Source organism: Mirounga leonina, unplaced genomic scaffold (assembly GCF_011800145.1).
Source record: "Mirounga leonina isolate KUSES-001 unplaced genomic scaffold, KU_Mleo_1.0 Mir_173, whole genome shotgun sequence".
NCBI lineage: Eukaryota > Metazoa > Chordata > Mammalia > Carnivora > Phocidae > Mirounga > Mirounga leonina.
In genome coordinates this window covers 68,509,590-68,533,528 of record NW_023270447.1, presented here as the reverse complement: position 1 = coordinate 68,533,528, position 23,939 = coordinate 68,509,590, and the positions used below count along the sequence as shown (strand labels likewise).

The 23,939-nt window shown below is 47.5% G+C and overlaps 1 protein-coding gene across 1 annotated transcript in view; it reads right to left on the bottom strand.

The window, feature by feature from the left end:
- CSMD2 (CUB and Sushi multiple domains 2) overlaps window positions 1–23,939 on the bottom strand; it is a 587,452-nt gene that overhangs the window by 461,598 nt on the left and 101,915 nt on the right. Inside the window, exon 3 of the mRNA XM_035019158.1 lies at window positions 23,187–23,299. Coding sequence (XP_034875049.1) covers window positions 23,187–23,299 — 113 coding nt within the window. The remainder of the gene's footprint in view (window positions 1–23,186; window positions 23,300–23,939) is intronic.

Below are 23,939 nucleotides of genomic sequence, written 5' to 3'. Positions count from 1 at the left end.
GTAAGCATGGACACTCTGAACATTCGCCGAGCTCATTGCTTCCAGAAGGTCTGCATCTAGTCCGGAAAGACGCAGGTCCCGTGAACAAACAGAGCATTCTGGACTATGGGTGGAGCCCAAAAGAAGGCTCTAGAATCTGAGCCCAGAAGTACATCCAAGATGATATGCAGGGGACTGGCCTGCCTCTGCCTGAAATGCATTCCTTCTCTCTTCCTCTCTTTTCAGGACTCAGATGCCCCTGCGCGTCATTACCCCATCAGGCCTGACCTCGGCCTCCGGGAAGTGTCCCACTCTGGGGCAAACACGCATAGACACTTACTAGGTCCTCAGTGAGTGAGGGGCAGGCCAGGACAGTGTCCACGGAACAACATGCTCCTGAGAAACAGGAGTTCTGCTGTAATCCTTACAGTGGCAGGGATACAAGCAACCCCTCAGGACTGGTCTCCTCTGACCGTCCCCCCACCTTTTTTAACCTGTCAACTTGGTGAGCCATTGTTTAAAAATGTTAATATTCAGGGGCGCCTGGGTGGCTCAGTTGGTTAAGCGACTGCCTTCGGCTCAGGTCATGGTCCCGGAGTCCTGGGATCGAGTCCTGCATGGGGCTCCCTGCTCAGCGAGGAGCCTGCTTCTCCCTCTGACCCTCCCCCACTCATGTACTCTCTCTCTCTCTCTCTCTCATTCTCGCTCTCTCAAAATAAATAAATAAATCTTTAAAAAAAATAAAAATAAAAATGTTAATATTCAGTGTTGGGGAGGGCGTGAGCAAATGTGTATACAGTGCTGGCAAGAAGATAAATCTTTCTGGAAAGCAATTTTAAACCACCTACCAAAAGTCTTTGAAATAGGCCATGCCCTTATGGATTTATTCTAAGGAAATAATCAGATGCATCCAATGATTTATGTATAGGAATTTTTCATTGCAACATTATTCATAGGGAAAAAGGGGAAACAATTCCAATTTTAAACACAGGAGATTAGTTAAATAATTATAGCAATATAAATACATAAAATTTCAATTTTACACACACTTTTACAAACCTATGCCTGGAAGGATAAACACCAGTATATTAACTGTAGTGATATCTAAAGGATTGGATCACGGTTAATTTTAATTTTCTTCTTTGTGCTTCTGTGCACTTCGCCCATCTTCTCCAGTGAACAGGTAATACTTTTATAATCTATAAAAGCAAGACATGTGGTCTTTATTTTTTTTTTTTAAGAGAAGGGTTTTTTTTGTTTTGTTTTGTTTTTTTAAGATTTTTATTTATTTATTCATGAGAGACAGAGAGAAACAGAGGGAGAAGCAGGCTCCCAAGGAGCGGGAAGCCCGATGCGGGACTCGATCCCAGGACCCTGGGATCATGACCTGAGCCGAAGGCAGACGCTTAACCATCTGAGCCACCCAGGCGCCCGACATGTGGTCTTTAAAAAAAAAAAACAAAAAAAGACGCGCATCTCCAAATCTGGCTGTCAAGCTGCAGTTTGAGTATAAATTGTTTGACTCTTTGAAAAAGCCTAGAGATCTCACTTAAACCAACAAATGATCATGCTTTATAAAGCATGCACAACCGAATCAGCGTTCTGAAATGTGCTGCCCGTTCCCTCACTCATCCGTCAGTGGCTCTGACTCCAAGTTGGCACAGGTGAGAAGTAGAAACCACAGCTGTGCTCAGGCCCTCCACATCACCACCCACCTCCCCCACATTCTCCCGTCTAACCTTCCCAAGCACCACGTGGAGAAATCATGGCAGGTATCAGCACTGACCCCATTTTTATAAAGGAGGGAAGGCAGGTCCTGAAAGGTGAAACGTTCCACTCCAACCTGTCCCTCTAGGGAGGAGCCAGGAGGAGACTTTCATCCGGATGTCCTGCCTCCAGCTCCCACGGTCTCAACTGTGCTGGGCTGCCTCTTGTCATCGGGAGCACTGTGGATAGGCAGAGGTTCCCGTGAGTCAAGAGGGAGCACTGCTAGGCATCGGTGCTGGGAAAATGACCTAGATTAAGGCAGCAGGCTTTTGTCTATCTCTAGTAGGTCTCTAGTGGTCCGCTACAGGACTCTATCATTGTCCTGTCCTGTCCAATAGGAGAACGAAGCAGAACGACGGGTTTAGATTCACAGAATATTTCTCAACTACGCAGGACTTTGTCATCCCTTTCCCTTCCAGAAAGCACCTTCTCAGTTTGTAAATCCCTCATCTCTCTTATAGTAAAAACAAAGCCAAACAAACCCAGAAGCTCACTTGGCCCTACATCTTTCCTTATCACTCAAACATCTGTAAAGAGGTGTCTAGCACTCAACTCATGCCTCAGCTCCCTGCGCTGGGGGTGAGGGAGAGCTCTGTGGCTAAGCCCCCTGGGGCAGAATCCAGGAGACAGGGCACAGTCTTGCTCTTCCTGGATGCTCGGCTGCCTTTACCACTGCTGCTTCTTCTTCTCCTAGAGGCCCCGACCCCTTGGAATCTGGGCACCTTACTTGCAACTCTGCCTCTGTGAAAGCCCCTCCCTCTGCCTGCCCCGGGTGTCTCCCAGGGCACCCTGCTCTGGGACTGCCTGTCCCTGGGTGACTCAGTCCCTCTCCTCCCCAGCCTGACAGGCCACAGAGTGCCCAGATTAAATGCTTTTTCTGGGTGTGTCTGTGAAGGTGTTTCTGGGTGGGTTTGGCACTGGAATCCGTGAATTCAGTAGAGTGCCCTCCCCAGTGTAGGCAGACATCATCCAACCCGTTGATGTCCTGAATAGAACAAAAGCACAGAAGAAGGAGGAATGGCCCCTTTTTTCCTGCCTCCCTGCTTGAGCTGGGACATCTCCTCTTGTCTTCTCCTGCCCTCGGGCTGGGATGTACACCATCAAATCCCCTGGTTCTCAGGCCTTCGGACTCACACTGAATCACACTGCTGCCTTTCCTGGGCCCCCAGCCCCCAGGTGACAGATGGTGGGACCCCCTAACCTCCATAATCCTGTGAGCCAATGCCAATTCCCCATTTTTTATATCTTATATATATCGTATATATGTACATATCTTATATATGTATCTCATCTTATATGTACATATATATAAGACATTATATATATGTACATATATGTATATATAAGATATTTTATATTTATATATTTATATATGTATACATTATTTTATTTTTACATATACAATATATACAAATATATATTTGTGTATATATAAAGTACTGTCTATATATGTATATATTTATTTTATTTTATTTTTTTATATTTTATATATACATATAAAAATAGGAGTTTATAGCATATACATATAAACTATATATATACAAGTTATATATATATAAACATATATATATAAGTAAACTATATATATATATATATATATATATATATATATATATATATATAAACTCCTAAATCCATTGGGAGTGTTTTTCCTAAACCTGCTTGACCTCCTGGATATTCCTTTTCTTTCATTGCCTTCTCCCATCCCCCCGAGTTGAATCCAGTATCAAGTCCTGCTGATTTCACCCCTGAGTGACCCATCCCCAGCCTCCCCTCTCCACCCCCATCCCCGCTGCCATTATCCCAGTTCAGGCCTCACATCTTGTACCTGAACCTACACCCTGTTTTCCCAGGGGGCCCCCCCACTCCCTGGTTTGAACCTTTGCAATCTACCCTCTCCTCGGCAGCCACAGTGACCTTTCTAGATGCCTGATCATGCCACTCCCTTGCTTCTGAGAGCCGTTCCATGGCTCTCCACTGACCACAGGCAATACTCAGATCCCTGACATGCATACAGGCCTCTGACTCTAGACCCTGCCTGTTTTTACGGTGTCACCAAACCCCCTTCCCTACCTTCTGATTGTTATTCATTAATTTTAATACTGATCCACCTGGAGCTCTTCACTCTCACTATGCTGGCCTTGGCCTCCAAGTCTTGGCTCAGGCTGCCCCTCTTGCTGGAAGGCCTTCCTCTCCATGTCTTCGCTTCTTTGGCTCAGTGGACCACTCCCTTTAAGGCTCAGTCATGGTGGCACCACCTCCAGGAAGCAGAGCCCAGGCAGGGAGTTCTGGTCCCTTACACCCTACATATTCGATTGCCATGATGACATGCGAGCATTCACAGTGAGCTCAGAAGTATTCCTGCATTCCCTAGTTTATCCTCAGTGTAATTCTGGAAGGTGGTTCTATCATTATCCCATGTTATCCATGAAGAAAGCAAGACATAGAGGTTCAGTGATGTCCCCACGGTCACAAAGGCCACACCAACCCTCTCGATGATTTGCTTATGGTCTCCCTCTGCCTTGGAAAGGCCTGGTATCACCTTCTCACCCTCCAGCAATCTGCTTTCTCTAGGAGACCTTGTCTAACCCAGCCACCTCGCGTCTGGCTCAGACACCAACCCTCTGCACACCCACGGCCGCGTCAACCTCCTCACAGTCCCCGTCACTCTGCTGGGACTGCAGGCTTGCCTCCCGCCGGGCTTGGAGCTCCAAGGAGGGCCCAGGCAAAGGCTTCTAGATCACCAACGGGCCCCCACTGCCTTGCACTATGCCAGTAATTCCTGCTCAAATTACTCCATGCTTTGCTTCTTTTCCCACTGGAGGCCGAGCCCTGGTCTAATAACTCTGTCTAATAACTTCTAGATGGAAAGGTGGCTGGAGGTGGACTGAGGGCAAAACTGTCAAAAGCCCAGAAATCTGCCTGTTAAACTGGGCAACAGAAATCCTGACTTTCACTGGCTCTGGAGTGTTTTCAAATGCTTCTCTCCAGATGGAAAGTCAAAACAGAGAGTCTGTGAGCATCTTCTCATGAGAGCCCATCCATTTTCCACTCTGCTTCTCCAGGCCTCTCCATCAGTTTTGTTTATTTTTCATTTCCAATAGTGAGGGAAATGTCTATAAACATTTTCTAAATGACTAAGTAAGTTGAATGAAAAGTTATGATCTGGATGTCAGGGGACCTGAGTGTTAGAACAAGGTCAGCTACTGACAGCAAGACTATGAACAAACTACTTTGCCTGGTTAGGGTCGGATTCCTCATCTGAAAAACTGGGACTGTAGGTGGAATGGCTCAGAGTTTTCTTCTAGATGGAAAACACTCTATCAGGCCCTACGTCACCTGGCATTGTGGCCTCTGATTCTGCCTCCTATTTATCTAACCCCCACGCACCCCCTCCAGCCACCCCTGACTCCTTGTCGTTCCCTGAACATGTCAGGCCCACCTCAGGGCCTTTGCACTTGCTATTCCTGCTGTCTGGAACACTCTTCCCCCAAACAGACTCCTGGCTCACCCCTTCACCTTTTTCAGGTCTTCACACAAATAGCACCTCCTCAAGGAGGCCTCCCTGACTACCCAATATAAAATTGTAACCTCCCTACCCTGGACCTGTCCTATCCCATTTCTCTGCCTTTCAGTTTGCTTTGAACGCATCAACACCTACATACCATATATTTTAGTCATTTAGTTTGTCTATTATCTATTCTGTATACTAGAATGCAAGCTCCAGAGGACACTGGTTTTGTCCCCTGCTACAAGCCCAGGATTTCAAATTGCACCTGGTACATAGTAGGTGCTCAATAATTTTGTTGCATGAATGAATGATTCTCCACCAGAAGTACACAGTCCCATAAACGAAGCCAGTGAAATTGTTGCTGAATCCCAGATAGCTCTTTCCTTTTTATAGCTGTCGGGGCTTGAGAACCAAGGGGACACACCTGCCTCGCCCTGAGCTAGTCGGTGTGTCTCCATCACCAGGACCAGCCCTTGCTTTCCGGGGGCCCCACCCAAAGCTTCACTTTTGGGAACCCATGATTAGCCCGTAGAAAGAAGCCCAACACCACGGCCAAGCCACAGTCTTGCTAACTGTCCTCCGCGTGCGAACCCCAGCAAGCTGGCTGAGTGCTCACGGCCATCTCCAAAGGACAGCTACGGGGACCGCGCGCAGAACTGCATTCCAGAAAAGCGCTACTCTGAAAGCAGCCAGAGCAGATTTCCTTTCAAGTATTATCACTCACAGCCATGCCCGCTATGGATTTTTCAATCCATCGCCCTCCAGGCAGTGGGTGCCCACCAGGCAGACACGAGCTACGCCCCCCACACTGCAGGCAATCCTCTGCCGCGCTGCCGCCAGCACCCCGCACCCTGCACCCACCCATGCGCATGCACGACCTGCCTCGCTGCTCGGTTCGGAGGGTCTGCCTGTGTTGTGTTTCTCTCCCGAGCTCAGGGTGGGACCTGCCAGCTCTGCCACCCTCCTGACACCCTGCATCCCTCCACTCGAGCAGCACTTCCTGAGTTCCTGTGGGCACTGGGCACCTGCTTCAGGAAGACAGGAAAGGGAGCCGGAAGCCCCTGCGCAGGGCTACAGCTCACTCTACTCTGGCCACACTGGCTCAACTCTGTTCTTCAAATGTGCCAGGCAAACTCTCGCTTCAGGGGCTCTGGGATGCTGCTGACTCAGAGCCTGGGGATTCTCCAGGAGGTGGTGGCATGGAACCCCAAATTCCATCCAAGGAGCTCTCCTCCTTGGGCCTAAGCAAGCGACCACTGAGCCCATACCCTCAAGCAGTCGCATCGCAGATTGGGGTTTCTTATCCATCTCCCCAGCTAGATCATGGTTGTTCAAGGTCAAGGACGGGAACTTACCCTGTGTTTTCCCATGCCCTGTTCAGAGTAGGTATTCAAGGCGTGTTTATGGATGAATGGACAGATCGATGGATTGATGGACATATGGATGGATGGATGAACAAAAAAGCTAGGTTTTCATAACCTTATAGTGTTTGGGGCATTTTCTCCTATCTGTGCTTGACTGAACAGCGAGAAACCAAGGAATATGCTCTGTGTTCCAAGAAGAATCACCAGAAGCCAACCAGCCCATGTGCTGCCTCCAAGCAGGGCCGTGCTGTTCTCCAACACAGCTGAGTTCGCAGCCCCGCAGACAGAACGTTCTCCCTGGCTTGTGAATGGCAGAGCTGCCAGAACCACAGCCTTCCAGACAAATTTTCCCAAGTAAGGATGGAATCTTCCCCATCTCAGCCTCCATTCAAGATGGACATGGAAGAAGAGTCCCACATGGCCCCAGAGCAAGAAAGGGTCTGCAGGAGGAGGCACACTCAGCCCCGCTGGACATGGCTTGAATGAATGATTCTCAATGAGCCTGTTGTTATTCCAGTGTGCTCAGGCACCAACTCCATTTTACAGCTAGGAAAACGGAGGCTCAGAAATATCACAGCATGTTCTCCAGATAACACACAGTGCATGGCAGATTAACCCAAGAACAATTTGGTTCCAAAGTGCAAGCTCACTCCACTGCTTCCTGCTTTCCCCCACCTCTAAAAGGGGGTAGGAGACTGGGGAGGCATGAGGGGTCAATGTGGGCACTGGATCTAAGCTTCCCTGTGCCTGAGGAAGGATAAAGTCCCAGGTGACACACCTTTCTCCAGGCTCTCTGCAGCTTCCTGGGTCACAAAGGGCCACCGTGGTTCCAAAGGATGCTGCCGGAACATGGGTCAGGTAGAGGGTTGCGATGGGGGTGGGGGATGGGCTGCGTGCCTGTATCCCTGCTGTCTCAGTGCTAATGGGGCTTGATTGGTAGGGCCTGGACCAGGACTAGGGATTACAAAATGCTTTGGATCAAAGTCAATCGAATTAACGGACGGGGATCGCTGATTAAAGTAGTGAGTTCCAGAATCACAGAGCCATTGAATTAGCAACTTGTAGATTCGCCATGAATTATAGAAGGCATCTAGGGAAACTCCCTATCCAGTTCAGCCCATCTTCTCACACCAAAGAAATCCTCAGCAGGAAAAGAATGTGTGTGCATGTACCCAGGGTCCTAGGGGACAAGCTAGTGTGGCTGACCACCAGCAGGACATGGCTCTAAGTATCCTGCCCTGTCTTTGAAAAAATGCCCATCTGCATTTGACTTGCCTCTCTGTCCCTCTCCCTCTGTGTATATGTGTATGGAGAGATACATAGAGATATAAATAATAATATAAGATATAAGCCTTAATACTGCTACCCCCGATAAAACCAGAAGATATGACATGTTTAGCCTATAGATATGGGCACTCAAAATACACCACGTATCTCACCTGGGGCGATAGAGTATTTCACTCATTTTTTTTCTCACATTTAACATTTAAACAGTTCAGCAATTAGGAGGAGTTTTACAATCAAGAGTGTGTCATAGCTTAACTGGTAGTGTTTTTCCTTAGTGGTGCATAAAATAATGGCACATTACAATCGATGGAATGTTAAATTGGTGAGATCCAGGGACATACACCAATTTGAGAAGTATGCTAATGGCATCTCTGGTTGAGCTGATTGATCAAACCTTTGCTTCTGCACCTCAGAGATGGGGAGCTCACCACCTCGATAATTAAAGCTATGCAAAATTTCTTCTTGATGTTTGGCTGAAATTCACCTATCTCTAACAACTATGCAATGGACATTGTCCTGCTCTCTGGAACAATTCAGAATAAACATTCATTTGTCCTCAATGAAACAAATCCTCAAGTCACCCCCCAGTCCTTTCTTTAATCATTACTTCTCTCATTCATTCTTCCCAAACATTTACTCAGTGCTGGGTCTTATGCTGGAGATACAGTCCATGACCCTCAAAAACACCTTGTTACTGATCATTGCTTTATTGTGTGGGTTTCCTTCCTCTGGAGGGCACCCACTTCCCAAGATCGGAGTCTATACTTCTATTAATAGAGCCATGTGACCTTTGGCTCATGTTCTATTTACAGCCAACTGAAACCTCTTGGTAGTTTTCACATAAGTCAGGACTTGATTGCTGTGGATTTTATTTTATTTTTCTATTTAAATTCAATTAATTAACATATAGTGTATTATTAGTTTCAGAGGTAGAGTTCAGTGATTCATCGGTTGTATATAACACCCAGTGCTCATTACATCACGTGCCCTCCTTAATGCCCATCACCCAGTTATCCCATCCCCCATCCACCCCCCCTCCAGCAACCCTCAGTTTGTTTCCTGTGGTTAAGAGTCTCTTATGGTTTGTCTCCTTCTCTGATTTCATCGTATTTTATTTTTCCCTCCCTTCCTGCTGTTGATTTTAGTTCACTCTTTGATTTTGGATTTTATTCTATTTGCTCTTTGTCACACAATCAACACTGGAGCAGCTATTAAGAGGAAGTTAAAAAAAATCACCCACAGTCTCACTGCCCTCCCATAGCAATTGCTTCCTTTTTAGATTTTCATCCAGTCCCTGTCCATAGAAGACCTACTTTACATGCTTATAATAAATATGGGGAAATAACTTTGCATTCTGCTTTTTCCACTGAAAATAATCTCATAAACATCTTTCTATATTACTAAATAATGCTATTATAATTTTAAATGTCTGCAAAAATCCATTAGGTAGATATACCATGATTTTCCTAGTCATTCCCCCATTGTTGGACATTTTTACAGTTTCCAATTTTTCATCACTATAAATAACACTGAAATCAACACTTTCACACATATAACTTTCTTCTTCTGGTGAATTATTTCTGTAGGATATGTTCCCAGGGGAGGAGTTACTGGGTCAAACGACATAAGCATTTTACGACTCTTGATACATGTTGTCAAATTGGATTCCCAAAGGACTAATTTACATCGCCACCAGCAACCTGTGAGTGTGCTCGTTTCTCTGCATCTACGCCAGCACTCTCTTTCCTCCTAAGGCTCTTCAAGCTAATTTACTAGGTCTAAAGTGCCATTTCATTGGTTTAATTGACATTACTTCGATGACTAGCACGACGGAATAGCTTTCCTGTATATTCACTTGCTGACTCTATTTCCTCTGGTGTGAACTCCAGATTTCTTACCACCTTGGATAGGCTAGTTATGTAACAGAAAGAATAATCCTTTCCTACCATACTTGGCATAATATGATTCAATAGTCAACTGTTTCCTTTCCACTGGAGATAGTTTTTGTTATACAGAACTTTTACATTTGAATATAGTCAGATGAGTACATTGTTTCCTTTTGCCACGTCCTTTAAAGCACAAAGCTTGGCACTGCTCCTCCTATAGCAACATATTTTTTTTTGATCCAAGGGTCCCAGCTGTGTGGAATTATTTTATTCTTTTTTGCCAGCTGACAATCAAACTGCCTGGGTCTGAACCCTCATTCTACCTCTTATTAGCTTTGTGACCTCCAGCACATTACTTAACTTCTCTGTGCTTCATCAGTAAAATGGGGATAATAATCATGCCTACCTCATAGGAGCATCATGAGGATTAAATGTTAAAATGTAAGGTACTTTGAAGAGGACCTGGCACCTGGCCAGAGCAGAAGCAACGTGAGTCGTCCTTACAGTCATCATTGTCCTATGTATTTGCTCTTCCTCCCTGCTCTGAATCCTCTGCAAAATTTCCAAGTGTGATCTCTAGAGCTTCAGCACTTAAAACTGGAGACCCCAGTACTTGGACATTCATATATTCACCTGGACTCTTAAGGTGAGCTTGTTCCATCAGTTACAGTCACATCATGAATGCCTGCAGATAGGCATATCATCAATATTTTTGTTTAAGCCATTGGGAGAGCCAAGTTTTTTCATGTGTAGGTCATTTCTTCTGTTCCAGCAGCTTAGATACCCTTCCATGGGGAATATGGGCAGTGTGGTATGAGCCCCGGGGCCATGTGTCCCCTTGTCCTGGCACCCTCCCCGGCACTGATGAAGGTCTAGGCACCTTCTGTGCTGGGCAGTGGTCCCCATATGCAATGGCCCCTTGCCTCCAATCTGCCCCCTGCCCTCCTCACCATCCCTAAAGTACAAATCTCACTGTGTCACTTCCCTGCCCAGCACCCCTTGGTGATGGCCTTTCTCTGCAAATAAAGCCCAGACTCCTTCCCGTGGCCTCCCAAGCCCTGCAGGAGCTGGCCCTTGACCCTCATCGAACTCAGTTCCTGCTACTCCTGCTTCTCATATTCTACGCTTCTGCCCTGCAAGATTTCTTGCAGGTGCTCAAATATATGTGCTCTTTCTTTCTTCTGACCTTTGATTTCTTTCATTCATTCATTCACCAAATATTTACTGAGTGCTTAACGCATCAGGACCTGTTGTTCTTGGAGCTAAGGACTCAGCAGAGAACAACAATAATAGTGCAAAAAAGACAAAGACCCTGGCCCCCCAAAACTCACATTCTAGTAGGGGAGACAGATAATAAGCAAATAAACAAATAATCATTATCATACATGAAGGGGTGAGAGGGAGAAATGGGGGTGGGGGTGCTGTGTTATATAGGATGGTCAGGGAAGGCCTCTCTGATGAGGGGGCATTTGAGTCGAGACCTGAAGCCAAGACAAGGGAGAAGGCTATGGGACCTCCAGGACTGAGCAGAGCAGGTCAAGGGAACAGAATGTACGGAGGTCCTGAGGCTGAAACATGCTTGGCTTGCCATTTCTCTGCCCCCTTCCACTTCACAAGACCATTCCTGGTCATGTAATTCATTACCAAATGCAATCTGCATTATTCCTAAATAATTCCTATATTCCTGGAATGCATTATGGAAAAAAAGCCCCAAGAATATAGATAAAGGTCTTCAGGAAAGAGCAGGAAATGAAGAGCTGGAAGTAAAGGTTGAAAAGCAGGAGAGCAAAGCCGTCACCCACAAGACAGGGTCTCTGGCAACAACGGTGTCCTCGGAAGTGTCAAGACTGGGGACTGCAGGCTCTGGGAAACATCCCAGTGCCCTGTGCGGACCCACCTGACTCTCCACCTGCCCTCCTTCCTGTGGGGTCAGGAGAGCTGGAGAGGTGCGTTTGGAGGACCGACTGGGACTTATCTGAGGAGGCAGCACAGAGTGGAGAAGGGTGCAGGACTCTTCAGTGCTGTATAACCTCGGACAAGCCATCTAACCTCTCCGGGCCTGGGCTTCCTTCTCCGTGAAATGGGGATTCTAAGGAAGGCTTTGCCCTCGAGGTGGTGATGTCCAGTGTCTGCAAAGCTTCCGCCGCATCACTGGGCACGTCAAAGGTGCTCAACAAGTGCTGGATTCCTTGGTTTTCTTGCTCTCGGAGCCCCTGGGCATGGCCGCTGTGGCTCATGTGAGGACGCGGGACTGTGAAGTAACTATCGTGCATCAGGATGGGAAAAGGAGGGTAGAGATGTAGTCCATCCACCCACAAACCTCCAAATCCGAGTCTCCCACCTAACGTGGTGTTTTTCCCTCCTGCTGTTAAAATGAACGGTCAGTGGATTCAAACCCTCGATTATCCACATTATTAAAGGGAAAAGCTGGAAAACCTGATCCAAAACACTGGCTTATCACCCCCACATTATCAAATAATGGGAAGAGATGAGATGGGAATATTCACTCTGATACTTCCATTTGGCGGTGTCCATGCTCGGCTCAGGGGCTGGGAGACAAATCCCCCCGGGGAAGAGGCGGAGAAAGGCATGTGTCCTTTCAACATCCAGGGCGGGGGTCAGCGGAGGAAGCTCTGATGTTCTCCCCTGACCCAGGCCCGTAGGAGGGAGACACGTGGGCATCCAGCTACAGTCTCTGCCAGGACAGTGCTTAAAGGCTGGCCCTCTCACCTCCCATCTCAATGGGAGAAACCACATTCACGTCCCCACCCAGTGCTGTTCTCCGGGCCTCAGGGGTCATTCTGGGCGAGGCTGGCTGTGGCCCAAAGTGAGTCGTGTCTGGGTTTAATGGGCTCACCCGCCTTGGGCACAGATAGGAGGGAGAGTCAAGACTGGGGCATCATGCTGCCTCCCGCGAAAAAGGCGTTTATCAACCGAAGACCTGTGCTAATAGGTGTTAAATAGAGTTCAATGCAGAAAATTGAGAAGTAATGAGACTCAAAGCTAAGAGAATAAATTAAGAGGTGATCACATGGCCGAGAGAGCGACCACCTGAATGCTGAAAAGGAAGAGCTCAGACCATCTGAAAGTCCTGGCTCAGAGAAGAGGTCAGAAGGACGAGCCCCCTGCAAATGAGGCTGGGGGGTGGTCAAAAGCAATTAAGGAATTACCATATTTCATCAGTTCAAGGGCACCCGTTTTTCCATATTTTAATATCTTTGAAACTGGGCTGTGTCTTATAATCAATAGCATGTCATACTTTAACTGGCAACCTGTTTTTCTTTCCCTGCGGTACATCAGATCAAGCTGTATCATAACAGACGGCATCTCACATTCAATGGAATACAGTCCCAGGAACCTTGAGCAAATCTCTCTCCTTGTCGGGGTCTTTTACATTGGGCAAGGTGACCACTTGTCCACTCCCCCTTATTAAATCATTGTTTACTGAGGATCCATCACGTGTCAGATCCTGGGCTGGGCACACAGCTGTCAACAGTGATCACGACAGTCCCCATGTCTTCTTGTTGAGCACGTTAGGAACTCCCGACACAGGTGGTCTCATTTGCTCCCAGTGAGAAGTGCACGGAGGAGGGATTCTTACAGTCCTCCTATGACAGGGGAGGTCAAATTCCCACAACAGCTGCTAGCCAGCTGAGCTGGGAACTGATTCTCCCTCCAGACCTGAGCTCGTGATCTCGGTGCTCTCCTGCGAGTCCCAGCCGTCCAGAAGCACACATGGGTGGGGAGAAAGCAAAGGAGGAAGAGGGAAGGTATGAGCGATGCACGGGATGGGAGGGGACAGACCCGGAGCTGAGAGGCAGCATGTGCACCATGGGCAGCCTGTGGATTTGGGTTAAGCCGAGTCTGGAAGGAAAACAAGAGGAAGAGCAGAGCAGTGGGTGGAGGAGTCTGAGGAATGAGGGCGAGACAGAGACTGGACAAAGATGTGGCAGGAGGAGGAGGAAGGGGGTGGAGGTGGGGCTGATGTCCTGGGCTTTCATGGTCGGGTAAGGAGTTTGTTCTCCATCCTGGAAGCAACCAGAGGGTTTAAGTGAAAGCTCCCTGAGATCTTTGCATCCAAGCATCTAATCATTCTCTGAATCTTTTGTTGGACAAAGAGTCACTCTTTGTGGACTCCTAAAAGGAAGCCTCTGGAGCGAGGCCCCCCTGTGCAGTTGCTCAGGTTGAGTACTGCAAAAGGGTACCCAGACAGGGGGGTGATGAGAACTAAAACCCAGCCTATCCTCCACCCACTAAACCATATGTTTACAGAGCTGTGTCCCCTCAGGGTGGCCACTCGTGGTAATTTGCACAAAAGCCTTATACGGGGGCGCCTGGGTGGCTCAGTTGGTTGGGCGACTGCCTTCGGCTCAGGTCATGATCCTGGAGTCCCGGGATCGAGTCCCGCATCGAGTCCTGCATCGGGCTCCCTGCTCGGCAGGGAGTCTGCTTCTCCCTCTGACCCTCCTCCCTCTCATGCTCTCTGTCTCTCATTCTCTCTCTCTCTCAAATAAATAAATAAATAAATCTTTAAAAAAAAAAAAAAAAGCCTTATACGGGACTAGCAGGGATCCAGATTAGCAGAGGCAAGAACTAGCTACCACTGTGGTGTCCCCCGTGTGCAAAGCCTGGGACTAAGGTATGGTGATGACAGAAGAAACAAAAACATAGGTGGCATTCCTTACTCTTAGAGACCCACAAGGCTTGACCAAAGGCTTTGTTGGGAAATATTTTTTTTTTACTCCCACAAAACACACCAGGCCATATTATAATAGCTTCCTTTTGCTGAGTGTCAACTGTGTGCCAAATGTCATGTTAGGTACTTTCCAGACCTTTTAACTAATGCTCACACTCCTCTGGAAAGGAAGAGTGGGTTATCCCATTTTCCATAGGAGGGAGCTGAGAGGTTCGGTGCCTTGCCCAAGGTCACACAGTGGGGACAAGGCAATGCTCAAATCGATCTCCAGAGACCCAACCAGGCAGGAGAGCAATTTTCCCCATGTGGTAGAGGAGCTGGTATTTATTGAATAGAGACTCTGTGCCAGGCATTTTGCATGCATTAACTCTTTTAGTCCTCATTACAATCCCTTGAGGTGGGCATTACAGTTTCTCTTTTGCAAAAAAAAATCAGCTCAGGGAGGTTGGGAGACTTGCCTAAGTTCTCATAGCTAGCCAGGGTTTGAACCCACTTCTTTGTGAGCCCTGTTCCTCTGCTCTGACTCCTTCCATGAGTCTTAGGTGTCAGAGCTCCTCAAAGGTGGGGGCTCCTTCTTATTCACTCATATTTCTCGAAGCCTACCTTGAGACCTGGCACAGAGCAGGTGCGCAGAAAATATCTGTTGAATGAAGGAGGAATGAACGAGGGCAGGGAAGTAAAGCAGATGTGCACCTTACCGGTGGGTAACACACCCACCTAAAAACGCTCCTTCGCCGTCACCACCCTGTCTTCTAGCACGCTGACATGAGGCGGGTCAGGGCGCTAGAGTCTGGTATGATATCATCGTCAAATTATGTTAATACTCTTCCCCCAAAGGGGGGAAATATCACTGTGCATGATGAACTGTTTGTGGGATTACTGAGGACGTGATATGAAATTCATCCTGATTCCCCACTTATTGAGAAGTGCTGCACAATTTGTCTCAAATGTCACATCTCTATGTATTAATTTGCTACTCCACGGTCCTGATTAAAAGAAATGTTCTCCAACTCCCAAGGCAGAGCCATCGGAAATGGAGCAGGTTCACTCAGGAAGCGCACACCATCCCTCCTGGGCAGAGGAAATGGACATTCATCGCCTCCCACCCTAGAGGAGGCCTCGCCAGGCCTGCCGTGCTGGACCAGAGTGGTCTGAATGGTGCAAATTACATATTCAGTGCACATGTACATACATATAGTCGAATAGCTTCCATTAGTCTACTTTCAAATGTCTGCATAATGTCCCAGAATTGGGGAGCCCTTTCAGAATGAGGAAATTGTCTGAGAGGTAGAGACTAAGAGTTGGGAATCAGCGGGCCTAATGACAGGAAGGGATAAAATCAGGAGGGGTCCATTTCTGGACCCCGATTTCCCTGTGTGCAGAGTGTCATGGTCACCTCCCACCCTGCTCCCACCTCCAAAAGCCACGAAAGCACACTCTGTCCCGAAGCTTGCTTCAAACCTGCCTCTCCTGGTCCAGCGCCCACAGGGAGCTCCATCTTTGTCCTTCTGTCCCCTACACGTGTGTCTGACCCCCCGTAAGGACGCTGCTCACCTTCCGTCGTAGCAGAAGGTCACCATGGCATTTTTTCAGAAGTGACACTACAGTGAGTGCGTCCTCTTCCTCCCTTACCAGGTGGATGAGGACAGAGGGGGTGGCTAGGAAGGTGGGGCTTGGCTGAAAAATCAGCAACTGCACACCATAGGCACCAAGAAATATTAGCTCAGTGAAGGAAAGAGTCTCTACCATCAACTTCATGTGCGATGTCGGCCCCTCTGGGCTCAGCTTTTCAGGCGGACTAGTGGTTCGTGGGTGGGCTTCAGGGCATCTGAATTAGATGAAAGGAAATATGGAAAAGTGGTGCGCGCATGTATGTGCATGTGTGCATGCATATGTGTGTGCATGCACATGTGTGTGCACAGCAAGTGTGAGCATGCGTGCATGTATGTGCGCACGTGCGCGTATGTGTGCCTGCAAAGACAGTCACAGCTTTCAAGTCCAGGACTCTAACCTCCAACAGCTCGGGCCTGCTGGCCATGTTACTAGCACTTTTAGCTCTAGAGCCAACGTCTCTGATGTAAAGAGCAGAGGCCATGGAAAGGCTAAGTTCCCGGCCGTGACCTGGGCAGCTCCAGGCCACCAGGCAGCAGGGCCCGAAGCCTCATCCCTGTCCAGTGGACACCCTGAGTGGCAGCGCTGGGGCTCATGGTTATGGACAACACTCTGCTCCTTCCCCACAGAGGCCACGGTCCGTTTGTAGACCAGACACACCATGAACAACTGGTTTGAGGGTCTGGGGCAAACTCAGGAGCCCAGGGGACTGGGGTGGAGCTGGGACTGTGACCTCTGGTGATGGCATCATCTTTTCTCCCATCTCCTGAGATAATCTCAGGCGAGTTAGGTTAGCATGAGGGGAACTTCGTGAATCCACGGACATTTATGGACCAGGGATATTGGCCAGGGTCCTGGACACATCGTGTGACTTGTGTGTTCTCTTCCTTAGTCTTCACAACTCTGTGAAGCATATTCTTACCCTGATTTCACATATGGGGAGGTCAGAGGTCAGAGAAAAGAAATTCCTTGCCCAAGTTCACACAGCAAGTGAATGGCGGATATGGGCTTTGATTCCAGACACGTATGAACTCAGGACCTAGAGTCTTAATCATTGTATGATGCCACCTCTCCCCTTAACAGTTACCAGGGAATTGGCAAGAATAAGGGTTCTTCATCCTTCTAGATTCTGTGGAGATACTAAGGGAAAAGAACAGGCCTGATTTTTAAGGCAGCCTACAATATTTTGATAGTGGGATTCCAAGATGACAGTCAGAGTTAGCTAAGCAGAAATACCTGTTTTCAGATCTGGATGATGAAAATAGATCTGATCGACTGAGACCCTGCACTCAGGGATGGGTTCTCCTTCACGGAAGTGTCAGACAGACGACTCTGGATTAATGGTCCGATAACGCAAAGGTGCACCCGGGATTGGGCATTTAAAACCTGCAGAGACTCTCATCTAATTGACTTTTCTGGTCTGCTTATAATAACTCCTGTTTACATGCTGATGAGTCTGGAATAGACAGAAACAATCCCATAGTCTTTCAGATTGTGTGTGGAGAAGGCGAGAAGCCTGGCGGCTAGGCTGGGAGAAATAATGCCCAAAGACAACATCAGGGAGAGTCATACTCTGGACAAATTGAGAAGTAAGGGACTTCCACACACTCAAAGAGGGAAACGGCAGGGCAGAGCATTGGAGGGCCAGAGACAGAAATAGCCACTGAAACCAAGACAAACACAGCTGAATTCCAATAGGATTTAAAAGTAAAATGTAAAAATAAAACTCCAAAAGAATAAGATGAACATTTAAATGAATATTTATCTGATCATGGCATGGAAAAGGCCTTTCCAAACATGACACCAAAGGTAGATCATAAAAGTAAATTTTTTAATTTAAAATCGGTGGCATAAAAATTAAAAATCCCACACATCAAAAGGAAACCCATAACTTTAATATCTTTAATATGCAAACCCACTTACAAAAAAAGAGATAAGAAAAAATACTAACACCTCAAAAGAAAAATGGGCAGGGGGGGGGACAGGCAATTTACAAAATGATCTACAAAAGGCCACTAAGCGAAGACAGGTGCTCGACCTTCCCTGTCATCAAAGAGACAGAAATTATAACAACCAATGAGATTTCATTTCTTATCTATTTTAATCAATGAAATGGATTTAAAACTCACCAACATGCAACGTAGGTAAAGTAGGGGGCAGAGGGCTAGGCCCTCATGTGCTGTTGGTGGAGGTGTGTATCAACATAACCTTTCCAAGAACACTGTGGAATTATGCATTAAAATGTAAAATCTACCCACTCTTTGACCCAACAATTGCACTTCCAAGAATTTATTCTAAGAAGATAATTAGATGAGGGTTTAAGTTGTATGTACAAGAATGTTCTTCACCTAAGTGTCCACAGAAGACTACTGGTTAAATAATTGTGCTATATGCAAGCCACAATGGCTCCTTTGCTGATATTCATTCGGAAGGACAAACAAAGCAGGGCTACTTTTATTAACATAGAAAAACGCCATCCTCATTAACCAGACTACAGAACTGAATATAGAGCATAACTCCAAAGGCACGTGGATCTGCATCCCTGTGCAGGTGCCCATGTGCCTGCACGGAGAGCTGTCTAAATGTACACTTGCCAGATTGGCAGAGGGGAGGCTGGACCCTCTGTGGAGGATGGGCAACCCTAGGTGGGCAAAGCAGGACAGGGGCAGATCTGGAAGTCAGGAAGGGGGGTGGGGAGTGAATGGGGTGAGGACTTATGGGGACTCAGTGCTGAGAATAGGGTTACCAGAGCCAGCAAATGAATACACAGTACTCTCCGTTAAATTCGGGCTTCAGATGGACCATGGACAAGTTTTTAGCATAAGTATATCCCATGGAATGTTTGGGATAGACTTCTACTTTAACTATTCTGATTTTTAATTTGAGTAATTTAAAATTCCAATTAACTGGGCATCCTTGAGTTTATCCGGCAACCCTAGCTGAGAGGTTCTGGACACATCTCTTGTTGCCTCCCCAGGATGACCCACACCAGCCAGGAGGGGTGCTGAAGCCGAGGCAGGCTTCCTGGGTCCTCCCCCTGCCTCTGACTTAGCTCCAGTTTACCCGCCCATGAAATGGAGTCACCCATTTCTGCCCTACTCCAGGAATTTTGCAGGGAGCGCAGTCTTTAGTGAAGCCACGGAAAAACTCCTGGCCATCAAGTAGCCTGAAGCTGAACACAAAACTCTTGAGGAGCACACAGCCCGTACATCTGTAAGATGGAGATAGCAATGTCTGTCCGCGGGGCTGCCATGGGGATTAAGTGAGAAAATGTATGTAAAGCGCCTGGCATACAGTCAGCGCTTAATACAAGTTGATCCCTTTCCCTCTGGTCCGAGGCCGCAGCCCACGCTCTTGTCCCCGGGGATTACAAATCAAGCATCTCCTGTCCTCTTCAGGGTTAGACGACTGGCTTTTTTGATCTTTGCCTTGAAGGGCCAGCCGCCGTGGGCTGACATTCTTCACCTGACTTCACCTCTCTCCAAAGTCTCCGCAGGAGCTCAGCCCCTTATCGGCACTTTCCATGCTCCTGATGCAGTGGAGGAGACAAACTCCCTTTGATAGTGGACTCTCAGGGACGTTGGCCAAGGGGAGCTACCGAGAGCAGGACCCAGATGTTTTCTAAATGGATGTGGCAACATCCTGACTAGAGAACGCAAGGGGGCCATCGTGGCAGGGGGCAGCCCGGCCTCGTGGCGGGGGGGCTCCTCTTCTGGACCCTGTCTGTCTAGGACTTGTCCAGCACAATTGTCTAAGGTGCACTCTGCAATGGAGCTGACCTCTTCCCCGGAAAGCCAAAATCTTCAGAGTCGTTCTGACTACTAGATCCGCCCCCTTCAATGAGGCCCAGGTAGTTCCAAAAATTCTGCCCAAGGTCAGTTAGTCAGTTACAAGCCTAAGAAGCTAGTGTTTATCAGTAAATCCGCAAAGATGGGATTATCTGGCGTCTTGTTGATAAGCCCAGTGACAGTCAGGCCCAGGCCACCATGGTGAATACAGGTAGCACGTGGTTTATTCCCAGCGGCGGCTGCCCCTACTGGCTCCTCCCACCTTCCCCACCCCCCACCCCCCACCCCTCCACTTGGGGTATTCCAGAAGTCAGTGCAATTCATACTTTTCCGGATGCGCAGGTCGCCCCAGAGGCCAGTCCCAGGCCAGATCCATGGGATCTCGGCTTCTCTGTGCTTGGCTCCCTCATTAGCACACCCGTCTCTGAGTCACTCTGCCAGGCCACACAAAGACAGCAGCCACACAGACCGGAGCTGGAAGAAACCCTGCCCAGGTGACCACACGGGGACTCAGCTATAGCAACCTGTGTGCACGGGTCCGGGGTTTGCGTGGGTGGGCCTTTTGCCCGCAAGGCTTTGTCCTCTTACCACCAGTGACACCGTTATGTGGCTGGGGTAGGGCAGGCCCTTCCTCTGGCCCATTGGTCCTGCAGCAGAATGCTGAGCCCCCTCGCATCTGGGCTCCCTCCTCTATGCCAGGCAGGTGGAAGGGGGGACCCATCAGCCTCTACTCTACCGTACTATTTTACGACCTCTTTTGAATCGCAGACGCTTTGTGAAGCTGATGGAAGCTCTGGCTCAGCTCGTCCAGTAGCATGCCCTGCTACCTGTGATGCTCTCTACCCGTGATGTCCAATATGGTGGCCACATGTGGCTCCTGAACACTCGATAGGAAGCTAATGGGACTGAGAAACTGAATTTTAAGTGTTATTTCATTTTGAGTAATGTAAATATAAATATTTCCATGTGGCTAATGGCGACCACACTGGACAGCACAGCTCTAGACAAAGGGTCAACCAGCTTTCTCTGTAAAGGATGATAGAGTAAAGATTTTAGGGTTTGCAGGCCACGTGGTCTCTGGCAGTAGCGAGACTCAAGTTGTAGTGCAGGCTGACAGTCAAAGACAACACGGCCACAAATAGGCTTAGCTGCATGCTAATAAAACTTTATTTACAAAAACAAACATGGACTGGATTTAGCCAGCGGGCCAGAGTTTGTTGATCTCTGTTCTAGATCCTTCCTTAAAAAAAGAAAACACACCCATACACACACACATCCATATACATTCAGAATGGCGCTCAGTTAGTTAAGCATCTGACTCTTGATTCCGGCTCAGGTCATGATCTCAGGGTTGTGAGATCAAGCCCCGTGTCAGGCTCTGCGCTCGGCGTGGAGCCTGCTTAAGATTCTCTCTCTCCCTCTCCCTCTTCCCCTGCCCCCCCCCCCCCCGCTAGCACCTGTTCTCTCAAAAAAAAAAAAAAAAAAAATTTTTTTTTTTAAATATCAGAATTTGCCCCTAATTTCAAGGGGTTTATAGACCTTTGATGTCCAACTATAAGCCCCGCCCATGATTCCCAGGCTACATACCACCTCTGATTTAAACGATATCAGTGACTATAATCTCAGATCTGCTCTGCCTGGTGGAAAAGTGCTTGGCATTGTTTCCCAGAGGGGGCAATATGGGCAGAGATCAATAGGACACTCATGAAAGCCCAGGCCTCAGACAAGCATCTAAAAGGACGGCGGACTGAGGACATCGTGAGGGTCCAGCCAGGGCCCCCTGCGTCAGCCCCTCCCAGCATCTCTGCAGACACCAACTCTGGTGTCCCTGACTCATTGCCACCACCATCCCCAAACACATCCAGTCTCCCCAAGGCCAACATGCTGTAGAAGGAACTTGTGACCAGAGAGGCTGTAAGGGATTTCTGAAGAGGCATCTCTTGGTAAGGAGGTTGTAACTCAAACTTGGAGAGAATTACTTTGGGTTCAGGGACAAAGGTTTGGGGTGAAGATGTAGCTAGAATGACCAAGATCACAGACTTGATACTGGGAGGAACTGATCATTTTTTTCTAAAGAAATTGGGCTACCTCAAGAGACCTTTAGAGACCATTAGGTCTTTGTCAGGAGCCCTCAGCTAAAGGTGACTATGGTTATGTCAGGAGCCCTCAGTTAAAGTGATCTGGAATTATGTCAGAAACTATCAGTTAAAGGCATGCAGAATTTTCTCTGGAGCCTTCTCAGGAACCTTTAGTTAAAAATAACTGAGACCTTTCTCAGGAGTCCTCAAACGCTCAGGTTAAAGCATCAAACTCTGTGCCCCACACCCCGGCTACCACGGGTGGATTTTCCCAAAGAAGTAGGACTTGCCCTGTTTCCATAGTCTATTCCTAGTCAGGACAAAGGCAGTATCTGTTTCTATGTTGTTATAGCTCCATTTGAAAAAGCATCACTTATTCTTTAAGTTCTTGGAGATAAGAAAGCTTTCAAATAACTGGCATGCTTTACTAGGATGTTATGTCATTACTGTTATTAATTATCATTAATGGTCTTAAAATATGCCTATTAATGATCTCAACACAAAATAGCAGTGTGGGTCTTAGCCAAGAGCAGCACAATTACCTATTAATGAGATGTAAATTTCCCAGGGAAATGACAGAGATCTAGAAGTACCACCTTCTGAACTAATATAATAAAGTTAATAATAATAGTGTATAATCTGAAGATATTAGTGTTAATTTGAATGCCAACACCAAATTTAAACAAGCTGAGAGAAGTGGAAATTATTTGCATAACTCAAACCAAGAAACCCTAATCTGTGCTATTGAGGAAAAACGGATTTTTCTTCTCTGAATGATCTAACACTGACTCTCGGCAGTGACAAGATGGAGCAGAAGTGTTTTCTCAGCTACTTATTGTATTTCTTTTACTTAGACTTTCTATCTTTCTTATTTCCAAAACCAAGCAGAGATACCTTATACAATTAAGCCCGATAGAAAACGGAATTAAAAAAATAAAAACACAACCAAACACATTTAGGGGACAGACAAGTAGGATGTTACCAGACCCTCAGGATAAATGACTGCAGCTGAGCTCTGATTTCAATTTTCAGTTTCCTGGGAACATGGCATGGACAATTTAGGTAACCGAGTTACTGGTTAGTAGGCAGCCTTGTTAGGACAGGAGGAAGCTCTGAATCAGGAACACCCCTCCCCTGCAGCTGAGAGCCACACGGCCCTGCCCACAGCCCTTCTGACCACACACGCCAGGCCCCTGGAGCCAGGCCGGGAGGCACCTACCTTCATAGCTGGCGTGGAAGCCCTGCGCGCTGACCGCATAGTCACTGACGAGGCGTAGAGAGAGGGTGGTGGCTGCGCTGACGATGGAAGCTGGTAGCTGAAAGCCTGTGAGCCTGAAAGACAAAGAGGTGCCATTTAGGGAGAATGACCCCTTGGGAAATGAGCATCCATTAAGCGTTTATCGAGCGCCTGCTGGATGCACAATGCTGATTTCGGCCCGGGGAGGGATATGAAAGCAGCCTAACACCAGGCATATGCAAGGTGTCCGAGGACAAAGAGGTGACGGAGCCGAGGTGGTGACAAGCAGCAGTCTTCTGTCATAGACAAGTGGAGGCCCCTCCGCCCCAAAGCCACAGGCCATCCCCTGGCCCGGAGGTCTGCCTCATTTATGTCTCTTCTCTTTTCTCCTCTTTGGGTGTCTTCTCTCGTCCCTCCCCTTTCTGGCCGAGGTCCTCTGCGGCTCTGGGTTGACTTCACCACAAATTGGCAACTAATAATTGCCAAAAGACAACATTCACTTGGATACTGAGGAAAATATACCCAACTGTAAGTAGCAGAAGGTGGATGCTTCTCATCACAGACTTTATTCTTTAAAAGGAATAAGTCTACTGCTTTTATAAAAATGGTAGCTTATTATTTTTAAAAGATGAAAGCAAAAAACAAAACAAAACAAAACAAAAAACCAATGCAATCTAGAAATAACCGTTCTTGACAGTTGACATACAAAGAAATGGAGGGATCAACAGATGGGAC